General features: G+C 48.3%; 1 protein-coding gene across 1 annotated transcript; it reads right to left on the reverse strand.

Moving 5' to 3' along the window:
• TLR5 (toll like receptor 5) lies at positions 1 to 25,413 on the reverse strand. Its single transcript, NM_001040501.2, has 3 exons — positions 25,361 to 25,413; positions 14,687 to 14,848; positions 1 to 3,887 (listed from the first exon to the last, which is right to left on the reverse strand). Exon 3 carries the CDS (start codon positions 3,881 to 3,883, stop codon positions 1,307 to 1,309), a length of 2,577 nt encoding a protein of 858 aa, NP_001035591.2. The 5' UTR covers positions 3,884 to 3,887; positions 14,687 to 14,848; positions 25,361 to 25,413; the 3' UTR covers positions 1 to 1,306.

A 25,413-nucleotide genomic window follows, 5' to 3' on the forward strand; every position in this document is an offset into this window, starting at 1 on the left:
CAGAAAAACATTTATTATTAAAATCAATCTAAAAAATACAAAATACACATAGATTTTTCTTAAGATAAAAAAAAATACAAATTCTAAGAAATCACAACTGCCTCCAGAAGGCCCTCCTTGGTGTGGAGACCCTCTCATGGCCATTAGGGTGGCTGAAGATAAGATCTGAGACACCCTGACATTCTTGGTGGATTTAACTCTCGCGTCAACTCTGTGAGGTAGAGAGGATCACGCCTACAGACGAGAAAACAAGCCCAGCGAAGGTGTGTAATGTGCTCAAGGCCACACAGCTCGTGAGCAGCAGAATCAGAAGTCAAGCCAAGTTCTGGGTCCAGGTCCAATTTCTTTCTGCAACAGCATGAGCAGTCGATAAATGAAGTATGGGGGAAAATAAAGCTGAAATAGGCTGGTGAAATAAAAGCCTTGAAAGCCAGGTTGAAATAAAGGTTGCAAGCCAAAAAGAATGTCCATGGCCCACTAGGGTTAGATCCAAGAGGTAAGAAGAAGTAAGGCAATACGGCCCCAGGAGATCTAGTCATTCTCATGCTGGCTTCTTTGGGGCCACTCTGATCCCTGAGACTGGGCATGACCGGTACTGAGCAATGGCGTTGTTCTCATGGTAATAGTAGGAACCATGCCTCTTTTTCTGTTTGTTTTCTATTTAGTGTTGTGCTAGGCACAGAGCCTCAGAACCACTGACCAGCCCCTCTGGAAACGAATGCTAGAGAAAGGGTGTCAGCCATCTGTAACTTCTCCCAAGGTGCCCTTGCCACGCAGAGGATATATCCTGTAGTCGATGCAATGGGAGAGATCAGTGTTACTGGTTCTGAAAGGAAATCAATGCAGACTAAGAACTGCTGGGGCCAGTTGCAATTTTCTAGATCTATTACTTTCCATTTGGACGTTGGCAAGACAAAACATTGTGTTGCTATGAAAATCAAGGAGATTTATGTTCTCTTCATTGTAGGAAAACAACAACTCCATAAAGGACCCCCAGATGGCAACTTAAGGGCTTCCTAGGTGGCTCAGTGGTAAAGACTCTGCCTGCTAATACAAGAGACACAGGAGACTCGGGTTCGATCCCTGGGTCACGAAGATCCCCTGGAGGAGGAAATGGCAAACCACTCCAGTATTCTTGCCTAGGAAATCCCATGAACAGAGGCACCTGGTGGGCTACAATCCATGGGGTCGCAAAGAGTAGGACATGACCGAGCAACTGAACACAAAGGCATGCAAATGGTAACTGGCGGAAATAAAAGGTATAGAGTTATCTGTGGCTTGCGATAAGTGGAAACTGCTCCTTTGCCTAGGAGATGGTGGTTACATTTTGCAGCTGAATAGCACTGTCTTTCTTCCTTTCCTTTTCTTTCTTTAGAATGCATTGAGAGAGTTTATTGAGAAACCAGTCAACATCCTGGAGATCCTCAGGCCACCTCAAGTACTGCCGTTTCTGGACGAACCCTCTGATGGACTGATGCCTCATCAGATGGAACTGGGACAGGGACCCCACCACCACCATGATGAGGGCGCCATTGAGGTCAGCTAAGCACCTGCTCTGGGCATAACTGAAGGCTTCGAGGCACCACCCGTCTCTAAGGAAGTGTCTGCTCACGAGACAGACAATCTTTCTGCTGCTCCACACAGCATCCTGGATGTTGGCAATGTGGTTTTCCCCCGGCATAAAGTCTCTTTCTTCAAAGCACAGGTTAAATCTGTTTTGGCTGTGGTACTGGACATCCAGGTGTTTGAGCAAAGCGTTCTGCACCCATTCAAAGTCTTTGCTACTGAAGCACAAATAGGCATCGTATTTGTACGTATCTGATTCTCTTCCCTTGATGGGGTCCTTGAACAGCAGACTCTGGGCTTTCTTATAACAGATGAAACAAAACCCCCTGAACTTAGTAACCGCGAGGGTGATCACGAGGAACAGAGTCAAGGTGACAGTGACCAAGATGAAAAGGGAAAACTTTAGGGACTCTAAAACTTCTTCTTCTTCACAACTTTCTGTGGAAAGACTGTAAATGGAAACCCCAGCCAGAGAGTTTGGGTACATGCAGTACATGTCTGCTGGAGACCCAGCTATTGTGATATTGGTTTGATTGAGCCAATGGATAAAAGCACTAAGTTCACACTCACAGATGAAATTGTTATGAGTTATGTCTATGGCACTCAGTGATGCAAATAAATCAGGATCAGGAGAGAGGAGCTGGTTTCCAGATATATCCAGGATCTCTAAGTTAGCAGGTAAGTCGCCAGGAAAAAGAACAGTCAGCCTGTTGTCTTTGAGGCTGAGTCCCCTCAGTGCAGTCAGATGATGAAATACTCCTGGTGGAAGGAAATTCAGGTAGTTTTTATTTAGATAGAGGAGTTGGAGATGAGAAAGCCCCTTAAAAATATCCCAACATGACCCAGTTTCCCAGGCAAGCTGCAACATATTTTCTCCAAGGAAAAGCTTTTCTAGGCTGGAATTCTCTGAAGGGGCATGGTTTTGGTGACAAAAGGAAAAGCGATTTTGATTTAAAATGAGAATCTGGAGATGAGGTACCTGGAGAAGGAAGTAGAGATCATTCAGATTTTCTAGCCTATTCTCTGATAATTGGATGAAATTGGCTGTAAGTGGGATGTTTGGCAAAGTCATCAGCTTATTGCCACTTAAGAAGATATTAGGAATGCTTGGAAGAAAATAAATTGTTTTAAGAGCATTATCCCGGAGGTCCAAGGTATTTAATTTCCCCAGGAATTTGAATGTTTTGTCCTGAATGATCCCAATGTGATTCTTCTGCAGGTCAATATAGGCCACCTTAGGTAGTCCATCGAAATCATAATTATATAATTCCCCAAGAAGGTTATATGATATATTGAGAACTTGGAGGTTGTCGAGTCCATAAAACGCATTCCTCGAAATACTGTTTATCTTGTTGTAGGCGAGGTTTAGGACCTTCAGCTCCTGGAGTGTCTCAAAGATTCGGAAGTTCAGGGAGAAGATATACCCATGTGAAATGTCCAGCTGTATCATCGAGCTCCTGGCCAGCCCAGCAAAGGTGTGGTAGTCAGGATCCTTCAGGTTGGAGAAGCCAAATGAAGAACCCATAATGTGACGAGTAAGAACCAAAGAGAAAATCTGGCTCCCATTGATGGCATTGCTGAAGTTTCTCATGATGTCCACCCCCCAGCCATTGCCAGAAACATCTAGGGTTTCCAGGACCATGTTTCTGAATGGGTTCAGACACTTGTTCCAGTCCACTGAGACCCTGCTGTACAGCTGGTTATCAGCAAGGCTTAAGAAGGAGAGTGTTTTCCCTTGGAGGGGTTTGAACTCCTGCTCACATACAATAGGTATTTTGTTGAAGGAAAAGTCAATGGACTTCAAGGAATTCAGTTCCCGGAATGAGGGATGAAGGTAAAGACTCTGAATTTTATTTTTGGATAGGTCCAAGTGAGTCAAAGATGCCAAATTTCTGAAATAACCATCTTTTAATACAGCATCGGAGAGACCACAGGAAAACAGTCGAAGTTTAGTGAGGTGGGGCAGTCCCTGAAAAGCATCTGGATGCAAGAAGTTTATCTGACTTCCACCCAGGTCTAGGATCCTGAGATTGGGCAGGTTTCGGAAGGCTTCTCTGTAAATTGTCAAGGGGGTAAACTGAGTTCCCAGCTCCAGCAGCTGCAACTGCTCCAGGAAGGGGAAGGATGCGGTTGTGACTGTCCTGATATAGTTGAAGCTGAGCAGGAGGCTCTTGGTGGTGTTGGGGACCTGGGGCACTTGGGTGAGGTTGCAGGAAAGATAGATGGCTCTCCAACCATCAAAGAAGCAGGAAGACATTCCAAGTGCAGGACTGGTCAGGAGTACGACTCCTAAGAGAAGGTCAAGGCAGTCTCCCATGATCCTATGGAGAAGAAGGGAGAGTGAAGACACAGACATCTAAGCTCAAGGCACTGAGCAACAGCCTTGAGGGTGTTAGGGCCTGGGGGACCCCTTTGTGATGTGGTTGCTTCTTAGACCCTGTGTTCCTCTGGGTCCGTGGCCATGCCTATTGGCAGATACTGTGTGATGCAGACAGAGCTTTTCTCTCTTTTTATCTATTATGTTGCATTTTTTAAAAAATAGCAAGCATGATTGTAAGTACTTCAGAAAATATTTAATCTTTGTGATAACTCAGCATTCATTCATAAGGTTGTGAATTCATTCATTCAAGATTTGCTGATGGAAGTTGGGGAAAACATTAGGAAGAGATATATTTGAACTTCAGCCCAGCCAGGGACCCCATTCCTTTCCCAAGGCAGCCTCTGCTGAGGACTAGAAAATAAATCCACTGATTTTTCTTTCCCCTCTAATCTGCCAAAGATACTAAGTCATCTCTATTTATCCATCCTCACTTCCTACACAGTATAGCTCATCATGTAAAAATTGGGTACACCATTTTTCAGTTTAATAAGGATGCACTAAGCACCAACTGCATGCCTGGCACTTGTGGTGACCATGTGAGCGTACAACTAAACAAAAACCAGACCCCTTACCTAGTCCAACAGGTAAATTCACTGTCTGTCTGGGTTGAGCATTTGCTTGTACAGAGCGGCAAAAGGCGCCGAATGAAGGTGTCCGCTATGTTCTCAGTGCTGTGCTGGGAGCTGTGAGGGTACAGAGGGTGCACACGGGCCCCTCAGAGAGCTTCACCTCTACCCACCGGCATGGCACCTCCAGCTGCTGCCTGCCAAGTACTCAACTTGAGCTACGTGTAGTATCAGAAGGCCTCTGCTGGAAGGTAAGGGAGGAGCTACATGGCTCAGAAACATGTAAAATATCACGTATGAAACGAGATGCCAGTCCAGGTTCGATGCACGATACTGGGTGCTTGGGGCTGGTGCACTGGGACGACCCAGAGGGATGGTGTGGGGAGGGAGGAGGGAGGAGGGTTCAGGATGGGGAGCACGTGTATACCTGTGGCGGATTCATTTTGATATTTGGCAAAACTAATACAATTATGTAAAGTTTAAAAATAAAATAAAAAAAAAGAAAGAAAGAAAGAAACAAGAAGAGGGCTCTGGTTTATGAAAACATCCCTGGTTCAGTTTCCATATCTGGGTAGACAGCATGAAGAGACCATGGCCCCAGAGGAGACACCAGCCCTGGATCACCTGCAGGCTCTGAAGAGTCTTTGTTGTATTGGGGGTGATTTGTGGTAGGGTTTCCACAGCACCTTTGAGGCTGTGACACACATCAACTCCTGAGTTGACCCAAAGTATCAAAAGCAGGCCACGTTAGCAGTAGGCCAGCAAGACTTCCCTGGTGGCCCAGTGGTTACGAATCTGCCTGCCAGGGCAGGAGACACGGGTTTCATCCCTGGTCTGGGAAGATCCCACATGCCGTGGGGCAACTAAGCCCATGTGCCACAACTACTGAACCCACATGCAGCAACAAAGATCCAAGGCAGCCAAAAATCAATACATTAAATTAAAAGAAAAGAGTTGGGGGGGGCATGGTAACTCGTGTACACCATCAGATGAAAAACAACCATTGCCGTTTCACATTTGAAATTAAACAATTTCCAGTTGGTAGTAATTAAATATAACCTACTATTAAAAATAAACCCCAAACCAGGCACTTGAGAATCATAGGAAAAAACTTGGTGAGGATGTTTATTAAGGCTCTTAATTTCTCTGCCATTTCCACCCATGGGCTCAGGGTAACAACAGCAGAGTCACCTTTGTTCTCTGAAATGTCACCCCCATGTTAGCAAGTCAGTTTTACCTTCCAAGTCTACTCTGTTCAAGCTCCCATCTCTTGAGAGTTCTCACTGATCTCTCTTATTTCCAGTCTTATCCTCCGTTTCCCAAACAGCAGCCAGGGTGTTCTTTCAGAAACATAACCCAGAAGATACCACGCCTCCGCACAGACCCCCTTCCTCCTCCTCCCACTGCTCTGGGAATAAAATCCTGCAAAGACTTCCTTCATCTGGTTCTTGCCTGTCTCTGCCACACCCTCCTCCTCAATAACTTACTCAATTAATTTTTGCTGAGCATCTGTGTCTGGCACTGTTTTAGTGGTGAACACAATAGACCAAGCCTGTATCTCCAAAAATGCATGTTTGCAACATAAACCAAATTTTGTACCTGAGTTCAGAGGGTTCACTGTTCTCCTGAAGGCTACCCCTTTCAATCTCATGAGGAAAACCCTTGGTTTACATATGCCCACCACCAGGTTTTACGTTCTAGAACAGGGCTTGGGAAACTTTTTCTGTAAAAGGCCAAATGGTGAATATTTTAGGCTTTGCAGTCCAAATACTGTAGTTTATTAACCTCTGTTTTAGAAGAAAAGAGAATGGAAACTTTGATTTCACCAAGGAGGATTTTAAGTGACTGCAAGATAAACGTGTTCTGATACTGAACTGATATTTGCAGGAAAGAACTAGCTTGGGCCCCAAGATACTGACAGTTTTGTGGCTGTTGCTTTATTCAAACATCAGAATGAATTCTCGTCTTATGTAACCTGACAGGAAAATCCTTGCAGAGACATGGGAGTGAGAATGCCAGTTCAGAATAACAGTGTTAAAATGTCTAGTTTCAATCCTGTTTCTTCACGGACCACTCAGGCTGGCCTCCAAATGTTGACACTGTACAAGGCAGCTTGACCTTGAATTCATGGTAACAACAAGTGAAAGAAAAGTCCCAAACAACACATGTTCAATACACTCAATTTTCAAGTCTATAACAGGGAAGCTAAAATTAAACAGCAAGATAGGCCAGTTGAACAAACAGATATTAAAGAAAATCATTTGGGTTCATGTCATGCTATGAAGACATGCTACAGACCTATTTTCTCATGAAATACAGCAAAGTGTGAAATAGCTACATCTTCATCTCTGAAGCAGACTTCTACAGGTCAGGTGGCAGGATACATGAGTAGAGGAGCCAGGTGACCTGGTGAGCCACCAGGAGTCTGGAGGGGTTATTCATGAAGACAGAAGCTAGGAAGAGGGACCATCCCAGGAAGGGGTGTCCTGGAATGAGAACCAGGATCCAAAATGGGTCGAAATAAATACCAATGAATGCCCTCTATGAGGGCAAATCTAGTTTCAAGGTGGGAACCAGGCCATAGAATTGTTTCAGACCAAATGTCAGAAAGATGAGCTTCCAGAGTGAAGGCAGGCTGTGAGACAGGGTGGGCAGCAGGTGTGGATTTAGGGAACCCAAGAAAAAAAGATCAAGTGACCTAAAAGTCCAGACCCTAAGTGGGTTGAAGCCAAAGGGAGCAAGAGGGATGAGAGTGTATTGGGGTAAGGCCTGGAAGAAGCCTGTGCCAGACAGGGCTCATCGCTTCTTGATCCCAGAGCAGCTGGTTGCTGGCAGCAGCTGCTGACCCCGCAGAGGAGGGCGCCATCCAGCGGTGTCTGGGGTGAGTTCTCAGCGGCAGCAGATAGAGCGGCCTGGCAGTGCGCTCCTAAACTATTAGTAAAAAGATGGTGAGAATCAACGTGTAGGGACACTGTTAGTTCCGCCATCAGGCGATATACTCAGTCCTTCCTAAAAATCGCTCGGCTATGCAAAATCACACAATAAAACCACAGGACTTCTGGGGGAAAAGAGGGCCGCACACAGCACGCAAAGCCTTCATCGGCAGCACCTAAAAAACCTAATGAAAATGGTAGCACCGTTTTCTACATGTATGTGGATAAGAAATATGCGCACACACACTGCAAGAAATATCGCTTTCCTTGAAAAAGGCCTGAGGGCTGCTGCGCGGGAGCTACTGTGAGGTGCTGGGAGGAGGGGGTATTTGGTATGGGGAAGTGGAACATCAGTTGGGGATGGGTGTCCGCTCAAAGCACACACGGAGTGTGAAGGTCGCTGGCAGATTTCTGAGATCTTTTCCCTCGTCACATGTTGTTTGGTTCGGCTGGGTCGTTTTCTCCATGAAAGCTTAAGAAACGGCACATCAGCAAATGCAAATTTCACATTCACTAATAAGTTCATGTTGTTCCCTAATATATGAGTCATCTTCCCTAATACAGCAATACTGTTCCTTAATGTGTCAGTCGTGTTGGAACAAAGTTGTTATTTCACAGCAAGCATTATAACAGAACACCCAGTTCTCATTCAAGGCTAACAGTTCAAATTAAGAGTAGGACAAAAGGAGATTTCATATACGAGCTATCCTCTGCACCTGTGTGGCAGAGTCTGGAGAACTCGTGGGACTGGCTCAGGAATCAGCTCCGGGGACCAGTGCAGACTCAGGTGCCAAAGGGCTCAGAACCTTGGGCAGAGAGTGTCACCTCCAGCAGCCTTAGCAGGTTCCTGTCTCAATGAGAGACTGAATGAGACAGGGCCTCAACTCTGGTGACATATGAGAACCACCTGAAGAGCTTTGAGCACTGAAGCTCAGGCTCTCCATAGACCAGTTAAAAGAGACTCTCAGGGGTGTGTACTCTTAAAAGTAACTGAATTTTGTAAACACCCCAAATTTTAGAATCACTGGTATAAACCCATGGTTCTCTAACTTAGCCATACATCAGAACCACTGGGGGAGTTAAAATAAAATACAGGAACTAGATCCCATCTATGGGTGATGTGGTTGGTCTAGGGTGTGGCTAGGGCATCCTGAGATGTCAAACCTCTCCAGGTGATTCCAGTTTCAGAAGGTTGGCTCACATGGCTGCAAGTTTGATGGTACTTTAGAACCGGTACAGGTATTTGCACACCACAACTCATAATGTTGTGCATTATGCACAACAGCCAACAGGTAGGAATGACCCAAATGTCCACTGATAGATGCGAAGATAATGTGGTACATCCATAAAATGGAATATTACTAAAAACAGAGGAAAAAGCTGGCACACGCTTCAACAACATGTGTGAACCTTAAAGATACTCTGCATGAAATAAGTGAATCACAAAAGACACATACTGTTTGATTCCACTTATATGAGGGACTTAGATTAGTCAAATTCAGAGAGACAAAAAGTGAATAGACGTTTCCAGGTGTTGGAGGGAGGGGTGGAGAATTATGGTTTTGTAGGTTCAGAGTTTCTGTTTGCGATGATGAGAAATTTCTGCAAATGAATGCTCAGTCATGTACGACTCTGTGATCCCATGGACTGTAGCCCACCAGGCTCCTCTCTCCATGGGATTCTCCAGGCAAGAATACTGGAGTGGGTTGCCATTCCCTTCTCCAGGGGATCTTCCCGAAACAGGGATTGAACCCGGGTCTCCTGAATTGCAGGCAGATTCTTTACTGTTTGAGCCACCATCTACAGTATGAATGTCCTTAATGTCAAGTATGGGCTTCCCTGGTGGCTAAGCGGTAAAGAAGCTGCCTGCAATGTAAGAGCTGCAGGAGAGGCGGTTTTGATCCCTGCTTCAGGAAGCGGCTTGGCAACCCGCTCCAGTATTCTTGCCTGGAGAATCCATGGACAGAGGAGCCTAATTTGCTACAAGAGTCAGACATGACTGAAGTGACTTAGCATGCATGCACAATGTCAAGTATATTTGACCACAATCAGAAAATAAAATTAAAGAGAAAAAAGTAATACCACCACTCCTAGAGTCTGACTCCTGGAGATTCAGCTGGATAGGTCTCATGGAGCTGGGGAAGAGCATTTTATCACCATATCCCAGATACTTTGAGGAGAGTGGTCCTCAGGCCACACTATGAGAAACCCTGGTCTAAAGGACCCCCTCCAAGTCAGAAACCCCATGCTTTTCTTAGAGGAAGAGAGCTGGAAAGAAATTCAGAGGGCTGTTGAGAATTGGGTTTTTATTACTGAGGCTCACTTGTGTCCAGGGCTCTGAGGGGTAACAGGAGCAGCTCGATCAATGCAGGCCTCAATACTCCTGCCAAACACTGTTAATTAAGATAATGAGACCAGAGGGAGAAGGGTTGCAGCCCTTTTCTCTGAGTTGAATTCATTTAGCTTTAATCCCAGCCGTCAGCAGAGCGGGTTCCCTTTCTTGACTTAATTGCCTGCCTAGCAGAGCCGCTGGCCTCGGCGTGGGTGAGTTACCAGCCTTGGTGTCTCTGCGGGAAGCAGGGAAGCCTACCCAGGGGCCTCTCTGCTCCCCGGGCACCACACTTGGCTGGCAAATCCTGCTGGCCCAGGCCAGGACTGCTCCTGTGCTAATTTAATACTTGGTTCTTAACAAATAATATTCATAATGGGCTGTTTGGCTGCACCTGGGATTCCGAGCTTGGCCGCAAGGCTGGAGAGAGGACGTTTCTCCTGGCAGGTGGTGGCCCACATCTGGCAGGAGGCCGGAGCACCGGGCATGGAGAACCAATCGCTGTCTGAGCAAAACAGTTAATTCATTTCCAAATGGGTGCTGGGGAGGGTTTCTCCTGGGTTCACAGAACAATAAAAATCCTGGACCAAGTCCACATGGGGAGACATTCAAGTTCAGCCTCGGGAAAAGGCTCAAGGCCAGTGGACACGGTGATCTTCCCAGGGCAAACGTGCTCTCCAGATGCAGGACACAGCATCACGTCATTGGAACAAGCCAGCAAATGAGCGCTCTGAAGCCAGCAGTGTCGCCAGGGACATGGTCCTTCCAGACCAGCATTCTGCCTCTGACAGCAGTTCCGATAAAACGCATGGTGACTGCTTTGCTGTGAACCTCAGCGTTTGCTCCCCAGATACAAATCCAGCTTTCGCACAAACCACCATAATTTTGAGGCTCTTCCCGAGTGACCTTTTTTTCACTCAACACCACCTCTTCTTGTGGTGACCAGCTGCTGTATTGAGAATCTGTGCTCGTCCTGGAGTCACTCCTCCCAGGCCCAGGCCCGGGCTCTATGCTGGTCACTGTGGGATGTTGGGGGTCCTCTGCCTGCCAAGGTCTCATGGTTTGTAGAGACTCTAGAGCAGTGATGCCAAAGAGGTGTCCTCGCACCAGCAGCATCAGTGCTACCTGGCCCCCCTCCTCTACCTCCTGAATCAGAAGCTCTGGGGCATGGCCTGGCAGGCTGCTCTATCAAGCCCTCTGGGTGGTTCTGATGCACTTTCACATCTGAGAACCACTGGACTCGAGTCTGAAGGGAGAAAAGAAGTATATCCTAATAACTACAATACCACAGAGTGGATACCTCATGCCCACAGAGCTCTGAGCTTCCTCCCTTTCTGCATCCTCCCCAGTCTCTGCGTGCTCAGTTGCTTTAGTCATGTCTGACTCTTTGCAACCCTATGGACTGTAGCAGTTCAGGCTCCTCTGTCCATGGGATTCTCCAGGCGAGAATACTGGAGTGGGTTGCCATGCCCTCCTCTAGGGGATCTTCCCAACCCAACCCAATCGAACCAGCATCTCCTGCATTGCAGATGGATTCTTTACCCACTGAGCTACCTGAGAAGGTACCATTATACACATGAGAAAACTAAGGCCCAGAGAAGTTAAGTAGCTTACTTAAGGCCACACAGCTCTGACTCCCCTCTAATCCTAGTGACTCCGGTGTGGCTGTCAGTGTGGGAGGACTGCTGCAGCCCACCTCTGGGTCTTCATCTGCTGCTCTGTGGTCACTTCCCCTTGGTCACAAAGGGATGGGCTCCTGGGGGAAGGTGAACCTCTCAGCCCTTCACCCCCTTCAGCTCCAAGTGAAGGTCCACCTCACTCCACAGTCACTCCTTCCCGAGATGACCCCTTTGAAAATGCTGAGTTCTCACCCATGCACTTAGCATGACCCTCTCCCTTCCAGGTCTCCTGGGCCCTTCCTTCCACTAGGCTGACTCTCTGATGGCCTCCTGATCCCTCTCAAACCTTCTCTGCTCTTCAAATGCATCTGCCTTTCCACCTCCCCATCATTCTACACCCCAGGGACCTTCTCTTCCAATCCTCTGCCAACACCTTCAACCCAGATCCCTCCTCGCTCTTCTCTCCCATCTGTCTACACTGGCTGCCTGCCCACTGCATGCTGACACCCGGTGGCTATAGTTCTGTTGGGAGGAACCACACTGGTGCTCACACAAATACGCAGAATCCAACAGTGTGGTCACCCTCTCTCCTACCCCCAGGGGTAATTGCAAACCTCTGCTGGTTTCCCCGCCCATCCTGCCTGGCCTCGGCCCTCTCAGAAGCCGCTGAAACCTTGCTTCCTGTTTCCAGGAGAAAAAGGCCTGGCTCTCTTTGTTTTTGTAAACTATTTTCTTTCTAAAAAATTATTTATTTATTTATGGCTGCACTGGGTCTTCACTGCGGCACACAGGCGTTCTCTAGTTGCGGCGAGTGGGGCTACTGTTCGTCGTGGGGCACAGGCTTCTCTCTGCAGTGGCTTCTCTGGCTGCGGAGCACGGGCTCTAGGGCACACAGGCTTCAGTAGCTGTGGTGCATGGGCTTAGCTGCTCCACAGCATGTGGGATCTGCCCAGATCAGGGATCAAACCTGTTCCTCCTGCATTGGCAGGAGGATTCTTAACTACTGAGCCACCAGGGAAGTCCAGGAAGGCCTGGCTCTTGACCTTGCATGTGCTGCAGCCACCCAGGGACTCCCTATGTCCCCCAGCAAGGCCTACCAGGGGGCTCAAGGCCCGTCCTGGTGGGAGTACCACGAGAGGCCACTGGGAGGTGGGCTTTGGCGTGCAGAGAAAGCAGAGCCCGCTCAGGTTGGTGCAGCGACAAAGGGAGGCTCGCTTGTGCATACCTGGGTGCAAAAGGTGCTCCACTGGCAGGCCTGGCAGTTCATTCATGCAAACAAAAAGGAAAGTGTGCTCCCCACCCACCCTTCTCCTCAGACCCATTACACGCCTGAGGAGAGACAGTCAGCAGCAGCTTCCGTGGGCATAACGGATTAACACAGCAGGGCAAAGCCTGGTAACTGATGACTGTTCTCCAAAGAGGGAGCAGAAAATCAGTGCAGTGGGTCCCTATGCGCTGGTGTGCCCTCAGAGAATGGTTTATTGACTTGCTGGCACCTGGTAGTCTCCTTAGGGTCTGTTTGCATCTCTCTGTTGCATGATGCCTTGATACAAAGCTGGTCTCGTACATCTAGCCCAGCAAGAAACTTCCCTTTCATGTGTCGTGGGGTGGCAGGGGAGATCACGAGAGACTCAGTCAAATGCCTTGCTGCATTCCCAGGGCTGCTGGAAGCTGGTAATGCTGTCAGGATGGAAATGAGCTGAGTCTGATACAACTTGCTGGTCTAGAACCTACGCATACCTGCAGGGGTTCCCGCCACCTTTCCTCAGAGCTGCAGACCTGAGACCAGATCTCTTCTAGGAGATTGTGCACATCAGCTGCCAGGCTCACTATACACCTTGTGCGCGTGCTCAGTCATGTCTGACTCTGTGACCCCATGGGCTGTAGCCCGCCAGGCTCCTTTGTCCATGGGATTATCCTGGCAAGACTACTGGAGGGGGTTGCCATTTCCTCCTCCAGATCTTCCCCACTCAGGAATTGAACCTGTGTCTCCTGCATTGGCAGGCAGATTCTTTACTACTGAGCCACCTGGGAAGCCCTTAAGCTCACTGGTTTGTAGCTTATTTTGTAAATATCTGCTGAATGAATCAACTTGTCACATCCTGCCTCTGGGTCCTGCTCTGTCTTCATGACCTGCAGGGCCAGCTACCAGGGTGATGAGGGCAGGTCTGCCCTCTGGGTTCCTTGGATGGGCTGGTCCAGGTGGGGGGAATCTGGGGCCCTTTGGAGCAGCCCCATCTCATCTGCTCTTTCCCATCCTACCTGGGAGTGGTTATCTGTGCTTACAATAGCCTCTGAGAGGGAGCATGCCCCTCCTTCTTCTTCCACATCTGGACATAGCTTGAAATATCCTCTTGGGCATCTGTAGCATCTCCTCCACATTCAGAGCACTTGGGGCTGTAGTCTTTCTGACTCATCAAACACTGTACTCTATTCGTCTTTGGTTGTGGACCCTTACTTCCATCTTCAGTACATATGAAACTCTAAAGAGGTGGGTAAAGTCAGATCAGCTTCCTTAATCCCCCACTGAAAGAAGCCTCAAGTACATCAGTGCAGATGGTGGCCAGTCCTGTGACATTCATCTCGGACACCACCACCAGCATCGATTCCCCTCACTTCCAGATGTTTGGATTGCTGCTGCTTCCTGTCCAGGCTGCTGCAGTGACTGACCCCCTACCCACCCCCGCAGCAAGTCTTACCCCCAAACCTGCATTTCAGGCACGGCTCTGACCAGAAACCTTCTGGTTTCTCCTGACCACAATGATCCAACTCTTCAGGGGGCAAGACTCCACATGGACTCTAATCTATTCCTGGAATGGCTGATTAGAGGGGTCCCTTAGTGCCTAAACCCTTTCACTGGCCAGAGGGGGAAACTCCAGACAATCTACTTTCTGGCTTTTCTAGTCTTGCCTGGGCTCCGGGGATAACTCACCTTCTCCCAGTGTGGCCTCCATCCAGCTTCTCTGCTTCTACTGATCCTGGACATGGGGTGCTTGTCCCCGTCTCATCTGTTTACCCAACCCCAACTCACCCCTCACAGGCTACCCTAGAGGCCTTCCATGAAACAGTTCTCATATTTCCACAAGTACTTTATCTCCTGCCCTGGTTCTGTGGACATGTCCACGATGGCATTTTCATCACCTCATTCCTCCTCCAGCCTGCCCATCTCCTGAGGGCAAGGACCCAGTTTTGCTCAAGCAGTACCCCCGAGGCACACAGCACAACTGAAGCACCCGGTGAGCTGTTTCCCATTCATATTCTGAAGGAGGGTGATTTTCATCAGGAGTACTTACCTCCAGTCCCAGCACAAGGGGCTTCTGGTTTGTTCTTATTCTAGAGACATGAGGTCCCTGATTGTTTAAAGGCTTTAGTTCCTAAGACTCTGCCAACCTCCTCGCAGCGAAGATGGTGGTCAGTGTTTTTCTGGTGAATTAGGAGAAAGAGTTTTTGCTTTCCTAAGGGAGAACAGGAAAGCTAATTAGGAGGGAGAAGCAGCGAACATTATGGAGATGGTTTTCTATGCCACACAGTGATTTTTATCTGTGGGGGAATTTAAAACATTGAGTGTGTCCCTGATTAATTGGAATTGGAAAAGATCAAAACCCTTTTGTAAACTGAGGCATGTGGAACATCAGAGCTGAAGGGACCTGGAGAAATCTCAGGTCCAGTCTCTGGGTCAAGGGGTCGGGCGGGGAGGCTCTCTCCCTTGTCACTCTGTGGAGGGAACTCCATGCTTTCACAATCCACTTCATCTTTATTGTCATGGCGGTGGAGAGGAAATGACCCAGATGCCCCCTTCAAGACAGTTATGTGGTCATTTGCCAGGGGCTCACACAAAGGATGGGAATAGTCCATCATCTACTCCACAGTGAGCAGAGAGCTTGCAGGTTTCTAGGAAAAGAGCACAGTTTGCCATCAGAGTTTGACGTTTCTAAGCAATACAACTAGGTAAATTATGGCTGATCTAGGAGACGTTGGACAATTATTGAGTCTCAGATTTAGGATGGGATGGGTCCTGAAAGTTAAGGATGCCATATAGTTCTTTTCACTGTTTTATAGATGAGTAAACTGTGGCTCAGAGGTTAAGTATGTGCTTAAGGTCACATAACCATCGCATTGCAGAGCTAGGATTTGAATCCAGCTGTAAACTTGTCGTTTTGATCTTCAAAAAATAAAAATTGTGGACACTGCAAAAGACATACAGAGCCTCCAAAGATGATTTGCATATGAATCACCCAGAGATCTTGCTGAAGAGCAGATTCTGACTCACGCTGGTCTGGGGGAGGACCTGAGATTCTGCATTTCTGACAAGCCTCCAGGTAATTCTGATAATGCTAGTTCAGTGACCATGAGCACTAAGGACTTGAGAGCTCCATTATGGCCCTCACGGCTCACTACTCAGGCCGCCTCAAACCCCCCGGGGAACGATGTATGAACAAGATTCTGCGTGATCACTTTGGAGAAGCGGGGACCATACATTCACTCCCAATTCTTCTTAGTCCTGAAGATTGAAACATCGGATGTTTGCTCGAGGAGGGTTATTTGACGTTTCAGACGGAAGGGAGCTGGGCAGATCACATCATTTTACTTGGAGCTGAGGAAACGACTTAGCAACTAAGTAACAACGAGGAAACAGGAGAGCTTGGGTACCATTTCTCTGGCTCCAGCACAGGCGCCTCTCCTGGAGACCAGCAGGGGGCGCACAAAGGGCGGAGAGCAAGGTAGGAGCACTCCGAGGGCCAGGAAAGTCTGAGCTGAGGAATGTGGAGGCCACAATGGCTCTGAACTGAGCCCTGCGGAGAAGTTCCTATTGCTTGCTTAAGCTTAGGGAGCATGCAAACGCTCCTGGCAGGCTGGCCATTCCTGGAGCATAGGGAGAGGAGGCTGCGACTGAATTTCAAAACAGGAGTGTGATGTATTTTCTTTCCTAGCACGCACCTTGGAATTATCCACCCTCACCCCCACCCCCACATCCTTTGAGGTTCTGAATCTGTTGGGCAGTGTACACAATTTTGATTTGCGGGGAAAGGTCAAAATGACAACTAAGTGTGTAGCTGGATTCAAATCCTAGCTCCACAATTTAATGGATGTGTGACCTCGAGGAAGTGCTTAACCTCTCTGAGCACCAACTTAATCATCTATACAATGGCAACAATAACAGTTTCTCCTTCCCCAGGGAAGCATATTCAGCGGCTTCTGAGGAGACTCTAGTGCCCGCACGGAGAACCAGTTATTGAAGCATAATCCTCTAATATTTCTTGCTTCTTTAGTAGACAGACATCATTTATCCAACTGCACCTCACCAAAAATGTATTCCTTTTGGAAACCACTCAAGGGAAACAGGGAGAGAAGGAAACAGAATTTCTCAGTACACTGGCGTGATTTGGTGTTTCTCTTTTCTGCACTCATGGGAAATTAATGTAAAAGCTTTCCTTATAGTCTTTACTATCTCCAGGTGGTGGTCCCCACAAACCATCCAGAGGCACTGAGACAGGATGAAAACCAAAATGGTTCAGGTACGAAATGGCTTCTCTTCTGTCTGCTCATTATAAACTCTTTGTCACCCAGTTTTAAAGCACCTGACTGCAAGAAATAATTCCATCTGAGCAGTTATTAAAACCTAACAACTAGCATGACACATCTAAAAATCCTTGGGAAAAGACAGCTCACCAAGGCATTGACTTCCCTGGTGGCTCAGACAGTAAAGAGTCTGCCTTCAATACAGGAGACTCGGGTTCAATCCTTGGGTCAGGAAGATCCCCTGTAGAAGGGAATGGCAACCTACTCATTGTTGCCTGGAGAATTCCACAGAGGAGCCTGGCAGGCTACAGTCCATGGGGTTGCAAAGAGTCTGACACTTAACAGTTACTGACTTAGTTGCCTGTCTTCCTCAGGCAGCACAACATTCTCAATTAGAAAATTAACATATAAGACTGACAGTCTCCCTGAATGCAACTCAGCTAAACGCTGAGTGTTCATGGGCAAAATAAACTGCCAAGAAAGATAGGCAGCTGCAAGGTCAGGAGCCTGAGAAGAGGGCAAGCTGGGAAATCTGATACTGCATCCCCTGAAAGTAATGACACAGACAATCCGCTAAGTGCAGCAAAAATCACTTGGATTGTGATGTAAATTGGAAGTTGGGGAGAGGCATGGTGAAGAGAAACCTTATTAAACTATGATCCCTTAGACACAGAGGATGCAAATGTGAGGAGAGAGGACAAAACACTTCAGAACTGTCCGGGGAGGGATCTGCAGGCTGTGCTGGGTTAAACAAAAGCATCATGAGAAACCTTCCCGGGCTGGTGGAATCAAGCCTGCTCTGCAGCTGAATCAAGCCTGGGCAGAGATAAGGGAAGGGAGAGGGAGGGAGTTGGGCCAGGCAGAGGGGTCCCCCATCTCTGGGCCTGTTGGGTGCAGAGGAGGAAGGAGGATTTCATTGGTGGTGCCCCAAGACGGGAGCAGGACAGGCAGGGCTGGGAAACACACCCCTGTTATAAGGACACATTCTTCCCATGTGCCCGGCATCCAGGGACCTCAGGGAGGTCTGTGGAGTGTGGAAGCAGCCTGGACCAGCTACCCAAGGTGGGCTATATTCCCCGCTGAATGAGGGTGGAGTCAGCAAGAAACTGGGCTCTTCTGCCCTGTGGGTGATTCTTTAAAAGATGCATGAGATCACTGGGCTGGGATCACTGGGCAAGAGCTCTGGACTGGGAGAGAGGAAAGCTGGTTTCTAGCTCTGTTTTGGCCATCACCTGGGTATCCTTGACAAATTTAACTTTCCTTGTTCTGTTTTTGTATGTGTTTGATGGGCAGTTTGAACTAGAATCATTTTCATAGCCTGGAAACCTTCAAATTATCTAATGAGATTTGCTGAGTGTCATGACAGCCATCACAGACCAGGACACAATCACCTCCCCTACTTTTTGGCAAATTTTTGAATCTATTATAGACAATCTTAAAAATATCTATGGAAAATAATGGTCTTGTGAAAGTCACTCAGTTGTGTCCAACTCTTTGCAACCCCATAGACTATACAGTCCATGGAATTCTCCAGGCCAGAATACTGGAGTGGGTGGCCTTTCCTACCTCCAGGGGATCTTCCCAACCCAGGGATCTAACCCAGGTCTCCCACATTGCAGATGGAATCTTTACCAGCTGAGCCACAAGGGGTGTACCCAAAAAATGGATAAATAAAACGGATTTACATATATCTGGGGGCATCCCAGGTGGTGCTAGTGGCAAAGACTCCACCTACCAAAGCAAAAGATAAGACGTATGAGCTGTGGGTTTGATTCCTGGGTGGGGAAGATCTCCTGGAGAAGGCATGGTAACCCACTCCAGTATTCTTGCCTGGAGAACCCCATGGACAGAGGAGCCTGGCGGGCTACACTCTATGGGGTCTCAAAGAATTGGACACGACTGAAGTGACTTAGCAGGCAAACACGTATATCCTGGCCTCAAATAGCAACTTTTTCCTACCTAGAAATTTACTCTCAGCGGGGACAGCTCTTGTGGCTAGATCATCTTTTAAGAGTAGAAAACTTTCCCCCCCTCCATGTATTTCCACCTTCCTCTGCCCACTTCCATCCTCTACAATCTCCTGACATCACTGCCCCAGGCTAGTTATATAACTCAGGAGTAACTTGCAGAATCTTCTGGCTTTCATTTCCAAAACAAGGACTTAGGTCCAGGACACAGAGGCTTTTCCAGGAGGTCTTGAGAGGAGTGAAGTTGGAGGGGCAAAGCAGGGAGGTCTGGAAGAGAGGTCTGGGGGGTCCTGGGAGGACAGGACTTTGGCAAGCCCCTAGAGTCTGGCTGGTCAGTCCAAAAGTAGCAGAGACCACCAGAGAGGCGGGGTCAGCAGCCTTCTCAGTGGTAACCTGAGTGGATCAGACTGGTGAGCAGGATCCCCCGCAACCCCACCCCGAGCTCTCAGCACTGCATAAGATCCAGAAATCGTGACACCACCCTGTGGTGTTTTCTATTCTTGCCAGCCTGGTGAGACAAAGGCTGCAAACTAATATTAAGTTGATCTCTACAAAATAAAAGGCAGGGCAGTATTTCTTGCACAACTGAGCATGTTACTGATTCATACTCGCAAACCTTGTGTGTGTTGAGAAAGAAAATAAAGTTAGCCTTGGAATACTCTAGAACCAGTTAAGTCTCTGATCATGAACCTCAGAACACAGAAACTTAGGGCTGAAAGTGGTTTTCCATCTTGCCTTCATTATGAAAAGTGAAAGTGAAGTCGCTTAGTCATGTTCGACTCTTTGTGACCCCATGGACTGTAACTTATCAGGCTCCTCCGACCATCAGGTTTTCCAGGCAGGGATGCTGGAGAAGGAAATCCTGACCCAAGGATCAAACCTAGGTCTCCTCCACTGCAGGCAGATGCTTTACCATCTGAGCCACTAGGGAAGCCCAAAATGGTCCACATCCAGGTTCCTGTTGATGTATGGCAGAAACCAACATGATATTGTAAAGCACTTGAAAGTGAAAGTCACTCAGTCATGTCCAACTCTTTGCAACCCCATGGACTATATAGTCCATGGAATTCTCCAGGCCAAAATACTGGAGTCGCTAGCCTTTCCCTTCTCTAGGGGATCTTCCCAACCCAGGGATCGAACCCAGGTCTCCCATATTGCAGGCGGATTCATTACGGCCTTCATTATGGCCACCTTCAAATGCTGGCTCAGTTGCCCTGTCTACAGAATAGAGTGGTTATGAGGATTCAATGAGATGACACATATAGGTCATATTTCTGGGATCCTGGCAGTGTACTGCACATGGTAGATATTTATTGATGATTAAATTATTTATGACTAGTAAAGCTAGTCTAACCCACGATGAATAGATAGATAGATAAACGGGTTTGGTGACCTTGGATAAGTCATGCTGTCAGCAGCACCACGATTAAGAATTCTGCAATAAAGCTGGAATCACAAACATCCATCTACAGTAAAGCATGAGCTGCTCACCCTGAATTAATATAGTGGTTTGAGTGCTCTTGCCTGGAGAATCCCATGGATGGAGGAGCCTGGTGGGCTACAGTCCATGTGGTCGCAAAGAGTTGGACACGACTGAGCGACTTCACTTTCTTTTCACTTTAAGTACACAGACCCTGAAGCCAGACACACCCAGTTGGAACCCTGCTCCCACTCACCACTGTGTCATTGGGTGAGCTCCCTGGGCCTCATTTTTGTCATCAGAAAAATAAGAATAATAACAAGACCCATTTTACAGGGACACAGAACAGTGTCTGCTGCTGCTGCTGCTAAGTCGCTTCAGTCGTGTCCGACTCTGTGCAACCCCATGGACTGTGTCTGGCTCAGAGTAAATGCTGTTTGTGTGTCTGCTATTATAACTGGTATCATGAATTTGTGCACAGTCAAGGAGAAAACATCTGGCCTGCACCATTATGAAGCAAAGTCAAGTTTGGGGCACTGGAGATGAGTTTACCACGAGTCAGGGAGGTGAGGACCAACTGCTTCCAGGTTGCAACATCATCTCCTTGGATTCGGCAGTACCATGGCTTGGGAGCTTACCCCAAATGAGAGTTCCCTGGGGCAACTGTTGGGGAGCAAGGTTAAATGAAACACAACCAATGTGAGCAGGGCAATTCATCCATATTCCTTAGCATACATGGGCTCTTCCCTCCTGCATGGAACTGTGGTTAGATCTCTTACAAAACAAACAAAACTATCCTCTCTTGACATGACCACTCCCCACTTCCTGCTGAGAAAAAATCTATCCTTTTGCCGTGGCCAAATTCCACAGATGTGAGGTCTGAATACTCCGCCCAATGTTTCCACTGCCCATTAATCAGCCTCTTTTGAGCCCATGAGATCTGGCTTTCCTATGGGAGTGCCACTCAAAGCTCGCCTCCTTCTCATCTGTTTTTGTTTGAATCGCTGTTCTTTTTGGCACAGACAGCTTTGGCCACGCATCTCTTCTTGAACTATCTCCTCCCTTGGCTTCTTTGATTTTCTTCTCTCTTTCTGTTTTCCACCAGTTCCTCTCTCCCACCACCACCCCAGAATATAGGTTCTCCCCAAGACCTCAGCTTAGCTTATTCCTGCAGTGGTTGCATTGGCTTTCACAAGCTGAACCATCCTCTCTGAGATCCCGTCACCTCCCTCCAACCCTGACCACATCCGCACTCAAAGTGCACTTTTCTGCTGATTAAAGGACATCCCCACTTACGTATCCTGCAATAACTTTAGATGCAAGAATACCCCAAGGTGACTTAACAATATTTTGGATTTTGAAAATCCTCCAGAAAATAGAAACATTTTTGCATGGCACTCAGAGTCATGGAGTGGACCTTCCCTGAGTCCAATTCCCCCTGCCTCGCAGGATTATATGCCAACCTTCTGTTTTCCTTCTTCATATTGCTCATCACCAAGTCTTACTTTTTTCCTTTCAAACATCTCTCGTGTTGTCCTTGCTTTTACAATTCCAACCAATGGAAATGGCATAAACAGGCATTGGATGGATGGTTCAGCTTTCTATCCAATGCCTGTTTATTGGGCACTCTCTCCCAAGAAAGTTGTTAGCTGAGAGGGCTTCATCAAGGATAAACCCAGCCCAAGTGACCTGGGAGCTAAGGGTCAGGAGCAGGAGGCACCCACAAGAGGGCATGATGCTGTGAGAGGATGTGCTGGCAGGCAGTGAGGCCCAGAGGAGGACATGCAAACCCAGCTTGAGGGACCTCTACACTCGGGATCCAGACGCTGAGTGCTATGGATGGGGAAGGGTAAGCTCTCAACAGCAGTAGGCCTTCCTGGCAGAGGCTGTCAAACAGCAGAGTCAAGGGAGACAGGGAGCCCGGGCCTGAGTCTGCTGTGATCCAACTGGTTCATAAGATTGAAGTGTAAGTTCAGGGTGTGAACTGGTGGGAGGGGAGGCTGGAGAGGACACCCTGGGGCCAGACCAAGAAGGACGTTGCAGTCCGTTCAGAGGCAGTGGTGGTGGTGGTTTAGTCACTAAGTTGTGTCCGACTCTTGTGATTGCATGTACGGTAGCCCACCAGGCTCCTCTGTCCATGGGGATTCTCCAGGCAAGAATACTGGAGTGAGTTGTCATTCCCTTCTCCAGAGGATCTTCCCAGGGCTGCTAAGGGCTTTAAGTACTGCCACTGAATTAAACCCAAATTCCTCCACCAAGCTTATCCAGTCTTTAAATTCCCAATAATAGCACTTAACCCACAAGTAAGTGAGGTGCTTCCTGGTGCCCACCTATGGCTGAATTTCAATCAGGAATCATTTACTGAGTGCTGTCTGCTATGTCTGCTGTCTGCTATCTAAGCAGACTGCTAGATGAGTAAGACACAGCCCAGTCTCAGCTGGTGGGGCAAAACCCCTCAAGCCAAATGGGCAACACAAAGTGTATAGGCTTCAGTAGGTGTTCGGTCATGGGACAGTGGAGGGGAAGGAGGAGCCCTCCAACTCTGCCTGAAGACCAGGGGAGCGGCCAGCCAGGAAAGTCTTCCTTGGGAAAGGTGCTATTTGAGATGCTATTTATGCTTCCTAAAAACCAGAGGATTCTGGGGACTTCCCTGATGGGAAATGTTTGTGTGTGTGTATGTGTGTGTGTTTGTATGCATGAAAAGAATATACAAATGGAGAAGAGGGACTAGCCTGGTGGTTCAGTGGTTAAGACTCTGAGCATCCAATGCAAAGGATGAGAGTTTGATCCCTGGTTGGGGAAATAAGATCCCACGTGCCATGCTGTGGCCAAAGAAAAGAGCCAAAAATATGCTCCCCACCTCCAAACAAAACACAGAGGATTCCCCAAAAGACAGAATTCTGGGCACAGGACAGCAAGTGCAAGGAAAGAGAGACATACAGAAGAGGCCTGGTCAGAATGGCATGAGGTCAGTGTGGCAGAGGGCGCTTGACAGTGGCAGGAGGTGGAGCTGGGAAGGAAGGCAGAGAATGTGGGCTGCATGGGGAAGGGGAGAGAGAGTGCCTTTGCTTATTCTGAGCTTCAGGGGCTTTTCCCTCTTTGCCTTGCCTGGTGCCTGACCATTGTTTCTAAATGCAGCTGAAGACTAAGCAGCTCCTGGAACCTCTCTGCCTTTTCCAGACCACACGGGCTATCTTCTTTGAACCAGCAGACCATGCCACACAATTTCATTTGATTGCTCTCTGTTACACAGGTGCTGGATTCTCTCCTCCCTTGAACCTCGAAGCCTCTAAAGGGCAGGAACATTCCCTCAACCAACCTGAGTTGGTCCCATAGTGCTGAGCACACTATAAGTCATAGCCCCCATGTCGGGGAAGGCACTGCCAAAACAGAACTGGGAATTCCCAAAGCTTGTGACCTGGCTGAAGATTTCCATCTGCTTTCTGCATTCTTTCCCACAAAACAGAAAGGGAAACAAACATAGTGGATTCAGTCATTTCACATTTCAGTGTTTTCTTGCTCTCCGAGTCTGTCAGCAGGAATAGACAAACAGGACTATTTTGATTTCAGCACTCAGCAACCCAAACTTCTGGAGACAGGGAAATAAACAAAGAAAGCTCTGGGATACAACTTCACGGAAGCCTTGCCTCCTTAGAAACAAACCCCCAAAGCTGGCAGGGATGGCTCTGCATTCAGACCACAGACTCTAAAAGATTTTCGATCTACTCAGAGCTCTAATACCCGAGGGAATGGATGATTCTGCACAGTCATTTAAAACAGGAGCACCAGAAGGGTGATATGCAGGGGTGTAGTCAGAGGGATTGTTAAAATACACTCAGTAACTAGCGTTGGCCTGGTTCCCTCCTCTGGGAACCCTCTGGAATGTCCCCACAATCTCACAAGTTGGGGATCAGCATCGAGCCCCACAGACCTTCTCCCAGGTTCCTCTTCCAAGGTTTCCTTTCTGATGGGCTGTGCCATCCCCAGGTCGGGAGGGAGGGACGCGGATGCTGGGCACAACGGGACGCTGCTGGCCACTGCCTTCTGTCCACAAGCACAAGGATGAAGTGAGTCTGAGAGTCTAGGAGTCCTTGGACAGATTGGTTAATACTCAGCCCGGCTGAGTAAATGCAGGCAGAAGTGATCGAACGACACACACTTGGCCAGGGCCTGGCAGCTCTCCAACATCAGTGTGTGATCACTATCAGCCTCTTCCAGGCACTGAGCAAGAGGGCAGCATCCCAGACGCACCTGACAACACCATATGCCCTGGGTCATTGCCCAGCAAGAGCACCTATCTGAAGGACACTGGGATTACCTGCTTGCTTCTGGGTCCAGGTGCTGGACAGGTGTTCAAAACACGGCCTCAACGGACTTGCTGGGACAACACCCCTCACCCCATGACAATCCACTATCCCCGTCCTCACCCCTTAAAAAAATATCATGCCATCTGTGGTTTCACAGGAGTGTTGCCACTATGCTCTTATCTTCACAAGCAGATTTTTCATTTTAAACTATTTACCTCAGAGTCTTTGCCAGGCTGCTCTACCTGGTGTTATGGGGGTGGAGATGTGGGGGTTCAAGGCCTTTTGTTGAGCAGCTCAGTAACTTTCTGGGATTTCCAGTGGTCCTGCTGAAGGTGGCTATTTCCCTTTTCTAAGGAAGATAGTGAAGCCACCTGCCCTTCTCAGGGTGGGGACGAAAGTGAAAAGGATAAAGTCTGATAGCACTGTTCAAAGGTGGAGGTGCAAGTGACTTCCTCACAGCCAAAGTTTCCAGAGTCCCGCTGGCAAGGTATCCACGTGCTCCCCCTTTCTCCCTTCCCCCAGGGATGCCCCTCGAGAAGCCAAGAGCGAGGTCCAGGGAATGGGTCCAGGGAATGGGCGCCCGGGACGCAGGAGGGGAGCTGTCAACAACCCAGGACACCTCGGCCAGTAGAAGAGGCGCCCGGTGGTCACAGGTGGCTGGCTCCCCGCCCCCCTGGGGGCTCCGGGTCCCCGCCCCGTCCCTGCCGGGGGCCAGCAGCCCTAACCTGCCCTCGTCTGCTGCAGAGCTCTCACCTCCGGGGAAGTCTGCCCGCGCCTCGCACACCTCGGCTCGCTCCTCGCAGTCG

This window comes from Bos taurus, chromosome 16, assembly GCF_002263795.3.
Source record: "Bos taurus isolate L1 Dominette 01449 registration number 42190680 breed Hereford chromosome 16, ARS-UCD2.0, whole genome shotgun sequence".
NCBI classification, from domain to species: Eukaryota; Metazoa; Chordata; class Mammalia; order Artiodactyla; family Bovidae; genus Bos; species Bos taurus.